General features: G+C 45.0%; 2 protein-coding genes across 5 annotated transcripts in view; one reads left to right on the top strand and one right to left on the bottom strand.

Annotated features, from left to right (window-relative positions):
- Positions 1-863: 863 nt before the first annotated feature.
- Positions 864-5,710, top strand: LOC121713416 (RING finger protein 223). Its single transcript, XM_042097989.1, has 2 exons — positions 864-2,241; positions 3,948-5,710. Exon 2 carries the CDS (start codon positions 4,012-4,014, stop codon positions 4,684-4,686), a length of 675 nt encoding a protein of 224 aa, XP_041953923.1. The 5' UTR covers positions 864-2,241; positions 3,948-4,011; the 3' UTR covers positions 4,687-5,710.
- A 756-nt stretch (positions 5,711-6,466) lies between these two features.
- Positions 6,467-7,423, bottom strand: part of ptpn11b (protein tyrosine phosphatase non-receptor type 11b) — a 36,780-nt gene continuing 35,823 nt past the window's right edge. For all 4 annotated transcript variants that reach the window (XM_042097986.1, XM_042097988.1, XM_042097985.1 and 1 more), the window contains exon 16: positions 6,467-7,423. This exon is cut by the window's right edge and continues 2,547 nt beyond it. The gene's annotated coding sequence lies outside the window, so the exon portion shown is untranslated.

The raw sequence follows: 7,423 nt of genomic DNA, 5'->3' as shown, positions 1-7,423 counted from the left end.
TCAGGCCTGCCGCTCTCTGCTCATCAATCCTCAGCGTTGCCACACCACCCAAACGCATTTCTATTTACAGACCGCCGCCAAAAATGGGAGAAGTGAGAAGGAAGTTCTGCCGTTGCTCACACTTCCTCCTGTTGTGACAGCATCCATCCCCATGAAGCTGCCAGTTAAGTCAAATGACAGACTTTGGCCAGATAATAGTGTTTGTGTTTGGGTGTGAGTCGCAGTACCATGTAACGCGTTTGGAGACTTTATGTTTTTTCTGTATGATAAGCCTGTTGCTAATTGCTCTCTGGTATCATAAAATGATGGCGTGGGTGACCAATTTAATTTGGAGTGCTATATGGGAACCGGTGGTTTAGTCTAGTTAGCTGTAGTGGGTATTGTGATATAGTCTAGTTAGCTGTAGTGGGTATTGTGATATAGTATAGTTAGCTGTAGTAGTAGTGGGTAGGCTATTGTGATATAGTCTAGTTAGCTGTAGTGGGTATTGTGGTGTAGTCTAGTTAGCTGTAGTGGGTATACTGTGATCAACCCCACATTTTAATACGTGTATCCTTGCCTATTTTAGGTGGGTATACTGAGATGGTGATGCGGGTAGCCTATACTGTGTAGTCCTGCGTATCACATAAGCTAGATTACACCACTGACAGGCATGCACTCTATCTGAGAATGTTGGTCACTGAGTCACTGGTCATTAAACATCGTCACCTTTGAATGATTAAGCCAGAGAAGATTAAAGCGGAGCAGTAATCAAGAATAAAGCCCTTTGACGACTTGACAATGCGATATTAGCTTCCAAAGTAAATACTGCTGAGTCACTATTATGTTGGTTTTACTTCCATTATTAAACTTTACATTGTAGGCTACATCATTCAGACACTTTTATCCAAAGCAACTGACATAAGAGGGAACAATCAATGTACAGTGTGACTAGGACATGTTAGAAGAGGAAGAAATACAAGAAATACAAGAAATACTACTGGCATGGATTAGAATAACTGTTAAATTTAGGGAAGATTGAGGGATGGTCACAATAGAGAAGGACTTGGTAAGTGCTAGATTAAGCATGTCCAGTTGTTAGAGCTAGGAGAGGAGTTGGGTCTTCTTTTAAGGTGTAAAGACTTGGAAGTAAGACTGTGTGTGGTTGTTACGTGTGTGTTGACCTACTCTTTCCTAACACTAGACAGCATAAGAAATGTCAGTTTACTGCTAAAAGTATCATTAGTCTTTAGACTAATCATTAGACTAATGATGATTCAGTCACAGTCATATTCATCATGATGAGCAAGATATATTCCCTCAAGGTCAGTTTACATTTGTACAGACGCAACAAAGGTGTCAGAGGACGCACACACACACACACACACACACCCTCAGTAAACAACCCTGGTGATTATAGTGTGAGACAGAGACTTGGGTTCTGTCTGCCACCCTGTTGTGGTGGTCTAATCCATGCTGTATCATTTGGATCATATCACACACACAGCACACTGACAGGGGGAGTCACAGTGAGCTCCTGGGTTTGGAGGCCAGTGAAACCCTGCCCGTCTGTCAGCAAAGCACTAAAAATAGTTGTCTGTCTCCTAACCGTGTAGTGCACAAACAGACAATAGACTGATACTAAATTAGGAGAACTGTAGTACATGTGTGTGGGATTTCAAATCCCATACACAAATGAGAGATAGAGAGATATGGGAATACACATAGATAAATAGAACTGGATAGATAGGAACATAGATAAAAAGAAAGAGAGGCAAAGAAAAGCAGCAGAAATCTTATCCTTCAAATTAGTCCCTTTCTTCAGCAGGAGTCTGCCCCCCCCCCTTTCTGCTCCCTCCCTCGCTCTGTCAAGGCCACATTATTGTTTCGCTCCCTATCAGGCTGATTTACATACAGAGTGCTGAAAAGGGAGTGGAGAGAGGGAGGCAGGTGAGACTGGACAGTCCACAACAGGAGAGCAACGAGTGCACTTCACTCTGCAGTCGTGCTGTCAGTAGAGTTGCAACCAAAGGCGCCGTTAAAAGGGGGGGGGGAAATAACCGCTCAACCTTCTCTTGCCCTCTCTCGGCGGCCACGTCCATGTAAACACAGACCGTGTTGAACTGGTTCCTCTTCTCTAGCGTTAGCCCTCAGGGAAGGGGGGTTTACTCCACTGCAAGACATGCCTTCACAGAGGAGAGCAGACGGTGGAGTGACCTGCTAAAGAAGGGTGAGGAACGAAGCGCAAGTCAGAACAACAAGGTAAGAAGAATGGAGTCACATGGTTGTACTTGCCTTGTTTTAGTGCTTAACATACTGATGAATGCCTTTGGCTTTTTCAATGCTTTCCATGCCTTTTTTCCACCCACATTAACTTTTACCATGAAGAATACAAATGGTTGAAAATGCATTATGATATATCAAGTATATCATATTGGGTATAGGAAGTACTTATTTGTGAGTTGCACAGCCTTGTGTAAATATATGCCAGGTCATGTTTACTCTGACAAATGCTACAGGTAAAACCAACATTTCCAGTGGGCTCCACATGGTGCATTAATGCAAATATAGGCCAGTTTACAAGCCCAGGACAAAATAGATCAGTGGAGTGGTGGCTTTCTATTGACAGACTTAGAAGCTGAAAGCATAAGTGGCCAACAGAATAAATCCCAGATAACCCCCCTGTCGTAAAAAGGTTCAAACTCTGCCTCGAGCGCTCTCACATGTGAGAAGAAACAGTGTGGTGCGTCTTAGTCTGCATTAGAAGAGATAGAGAGGGAGAGAGAGAGAGCGGAAGAGAGAGAGAGAGAGAGAGGGAGTCGTAAGTGTGGAGACACTCTCCTCCTCTTTCCCCCCAAAACACAGCGGAGGGAGACGCAGAGACAGACAGCGAGGTCAGTGAGTAACCGTGCAGGACCTAGGAGCTGGCCTGGCCTGGCCTGTGCTGTGCACTGACTGGGGCCTTCGTGTAGGGCTCTGTCCAGGTGGCCAGCCATTGGGGCCTGGGGGGTGCCGGTGGTGGTGATGGTAGAGGGAGGGAGGGGTCACATGTTCCAGGTCTCTGACAGTGTGCTGAGAGACTGACTGCTTGGGCACCATGCTATTCCCCAGGAATGCCAAGGGCAGGCTAATAGGAGGGTCAGGGCTAGTTAGAGAGAGAGAAAGAGAGAGAGAGAGAGATAGAGAGAGAGAGAGGGAGAGAGAGAGAGAGCGCAAGACAGAGAGGAAGAGAGAGAGAGAGAACAAAAAGGCACATTGTGCAGAGGTAGGGGGTTTAAAGACAGGCAGGTCAGGCCTCAGGGATGGTGAGAGAGGAGCACCTGCTACAAACATCCACCTACCTACCCACTGCAGGCTCCAACTGACATAAACACACACACACATACCTTAAACAAACACAGTACACACACATACACACAGACATCACACACACACACACACACACAAACACACAGAGGGGGTGGGGGATGGGGTTGGCAAGAGGAGCCTTCAGTCAATATCCAACTGTGTACAATATTTAATGTAGATATACAGATATACAGTATCTAGCTTCACAAAGGATGCACGCTGCATCCCGAGGAGGCCGTAGCCGTGGTGACAGAGCATCCTGAAGGGCAGTGGTGCTGACGCAGGCACAGGCCAGGCTAACAAAGCACCCTATGTCCCCCTTCCTCCGCTCCTGATGGAATCCCTAGATTAGAGAACCAGAACACTGTACACTGCGCTCGCTCAAGGTGACTGACCATATAACTGGAGCACAGTCCCCGCCAGGACTGGGGGAAAGTATTATAGGATAAGAATCACGGAGCAAGATCATTCGGTTCAGAGGAAGGAAAGTTTTATGAATGTGTAGATACAAACAGCATACGAAGCATTATCAGATGATATATGAGTTGAATGCCAAACTGTTGGCAAGTGAAGGATAACTTCAAAGTCGAAAACTTATGTAGCTTTTATTTTCTCTCCAGTGATTCAGTGGGTCAGACTGTACGAGGGAAGAGCGAGAGGCGGTGTTTTTCCGACCTGCAGAAGATGGACTACATCCCCAAGGTGTGGCACTCGCAGGTGGTGCCCCTGGAGCACGAGCTGGAGTGGGGGTCCGGTGTGGGCCAGCCGGAGTGCTCCATCTGCTACAACACCTACGACAACGTCTTCAAGACGCCCAAGTTGCTGGCCTGCACGCACACCTTCTGCCTGGAGTGCCTGTCACGCCTCATGGCCGCCTCGGAGGCCGACCAAGTCGACGGACGCATCTCCTGCCCCTTCTGCCGCCACCTGACGCCCATCCCGGAGCGCGGCCCACCGGCGCTGACCACCAGCATGGAGGTGCTCAGCAAGCTGCCCAGCCACCAGCAGCGCGAGGAGGCTGTGTGGCTGGAGGACGGCCGTCTGTGCTACAAGCGCCCGCTGGACTCGTCCTCTTCGTCCACCGACTCGGGCTTCTGCATCTGCATCGACATCGCCGCGGCCAGCAGCAAGCAGGAGCCTCCTGTCCAGACGCAGACACACCGCTTCGGCCTCCTGGAGCGCATGACCGACTGGAAGCGACTGCTGCTCTTTGTGGTGCTCATGGTGCTGCTGGTGGTCATCGTGCTCTGGCCGCTGCAGTGTATTGTCACCACTGGCTCCCTGCGCTGCCAGATGCGGACCGCCGGTCACATGACCACCACCACCACCACCACCTCCCCCTCCACCGCCCATCTTTAACGTTTTTCGTCAAGGCTATCTTGGGGACAAAGGTGCTGTCTCCAACAAACACACACACACACACACACACACAGCTCACAAACACACACTCACAGTACATTTTAGAACTCTCTATCAAACATCATTACATGCACATATGCAAATAGGTAGCAATCCACCAGGCCTAAAATGTACACACAAACTCACATATATATACATGCATGCTAAATACACACTCTAACACATCTGGAAAAAGCACTACAGACTACAGGATGCTCCCAGTACTACACGAGTAGTGTGTGTGTGTGTGTCAGTTTACACCCCCAACCTGCCCTGCAGGCTGAAGGCAGGCTTTTTGGAGCTCAGGGGAAAGAGGAGAACACAGAACAGTGTGTCAGACAAAAGCCTTGCCTCAGGAACTCTCCACACGGAGTCTGAGCGCCGAGCGCTGAGCCAAACAAGCAGAAAGGAACTGACGTTCCGTTTACTGTGAAACTACTGGGTTGAATATTAAGACTTTTTTTCAACACTACAGACGTAGTTAACATTCAACACTAAAAAAAGGGTACAAACTGTTGTTGAAAACTGACCAAGGATACAGAGGGGAATTATGTGTACAAGGGGAACGGAATGTTATGGCACTGTCAATGTGTTCATCACTTAGATCTTACAATGGAATATTCTGCCTCTGTAGAGTAAGAAATGTTAATTGTGACTGGATTGCACCGGGTTGACGGCTGAACGATTGTGTTATCATTTTTCCCCAAGGTTGACCTTTTCTTATCAAGGCATACATTCTAAAAATGAGAGATTTAATCATATGAAAACAACTTTTCATGATAAGTATCCAAGTCACATGTCTGTCATGCAGAGAAAAGCACCCTAATATGCATGACCATCAAAGTTTATTTAGCCTATACTGTGGTTTTGAAACAATAACTCCAACAAGCCTTAACATATGTTTTTGTATTATTGTATATACCGTATGTATATTGTATATTTTGTTGATTGTATATTGAAGACACATTTTGTTTACAAAATAATAAATTAATGAAAACAAACAAAGGTATGTGTGAGTATTGATCACTTGCACATCACTTCGGTTGTTGTAACTGAAGGGTGAAATATTAACTGCTTGCTCCATAAACTGGATTTACAACAGGGAGCAGGGAGTGCCAAAGTTGTCGGGAAAACACACTGATTCATCCACCTGCTTAATTACTTCCTGCACAAGGAAAACTACCAGAACCTGTACCAGAATACAACCAGAATACCTACATCCACTCACCCCCCTCTCCTCACAAATACACACACACACACATTCACAATGGTGTTGAAACCCTATCTTTAACCGTTAGAGCTTTGTGTGCATAGGCACACCCATGTAATTTGATATCCTGGTGCTTGTCTTTCTGGTTGGGGAAGAGAGGGAGAGAGAAAGAGTGGGGAAGGGTTAATCAAGTTTGTGCGTTGGCTTGAGAGCAGGTCACATATTTAACAAGCCACGTGTTTGTCTTTGTGTGTGTGGGTTGGGGGGGGGGATAGGGGGTGCGGTTGTTGCCGGGTTTTTCTGTATTCGCAGAGGTGCGCAGAGTCTCCTCTGGCATCAGGACGAAGGTTAATTCGGAGAAAATGTTGTTTCATTGTATGATGCAATTACAGGAAAAAATCTAGTCTTCCTTCTTCCATCTGAGAAAGATGTCATTATACCGAGTGCTCCTCCCCCACATTGTACCCAAGGCGTGACCTGGGCTATGTCTGTTAAAACCCCCACAAGAAACAAAAAGGTGTGTTCTGTGTGTTCTTGTATTTCATGATATTTTTTATTGACTATTCAATGCTGAACTCTTCGTCAGTGAAGACAATCATTTGCATCACTGTTAACCAGGACAGAAGGCGTTTTAGGTTGATGCAGTGCAAACAGGAGGGAACAGTCTTCATCCAACACAAGGACAGTCAGCACAGCACATTTCAGATCAGGCATATTGCAACAAACAAACAAACAAACAAACAAACCAAAGAAGGATAAAAAAACATAACATTCAAGTAAATTAAAAAAAAAAAAAATTTGATAAAATTTAAGTTTAGTTTAGTTTATTTTGCCCAATAATAATAATAATAATAGTAATAATAATAATAATAATAATAATAATAATAATAATAATAATAACAATAATTTGATGATCATAAAATCATATCATACAAAAATATCAGTGGGGGACAAGTTTTTTTTAAAACACTTACAAAAAACCTCTAAAGAGAATAAAATTACAATACTGATGTACACCTAAGAGACTGACATGGTTCTACCGTCATCATCCACAGGGAGGGACATTCCTCACCACACATCCATATCACACAGCTTTTACCTCAGCAGTTCAAAAACATTTCAAGTATCAAAGTCTAACTCAAATTCATGTTTATATATACGGTTCACTACATCATAAAATTGGATTCCTACCCATGTTCACACAGGCAAGGTGAAAATTTGTCAAACAAAACAGGTTTCAATTACAAACAGCCTTTCAAGCACTAAACAATAAGATCAAATAAATACACGTTTGCTTGAGTTTAGTGGTGTGCAAGAGGGGACACATGGTTGCTAAGTCGGTGGACCATCTAATGAAACTATTTTCACAATTGGGCAGCCATTATTAATAGACATATCCAGTGTAAAGGTTGTCAAGCGTCTGGGGTTTAAGCTTTGTTGTGTCCAAATTAAGATGCATACAAACAATTCAAACGTGTGCAGGTGTGC

The sequence above is a fragment of the Alosa sapidissima genome, chromosome 7 (assembly GCF_018492685.1).
Source record: "Alosa sapidissima isolate fAloSap1 chromosome 7, fAloSap1.pri, whole genome shotgun sequence".
Classification (NCBI taxonomy): Eukaryota; Metazoa; Chordata; class Actinopteri; order Clupeiformes; family Clupeidae; genus Alosa; species Alosa sapidissima.
Note: the sequence above shows the minus strand (reverse complement) of the source record. Positions and strands in the feature narration are given on the sequence as shown.

What these genes read in the sequence shown, in the direction of transcription:
- LOC121713416 (XM_042097989.1), top strand. Translation starts at nt 4,012, where the DNA reads ATGGACTACATCCCCAAGGTGTGGCACTCGCAGGTGGTGCCCCTGGAG.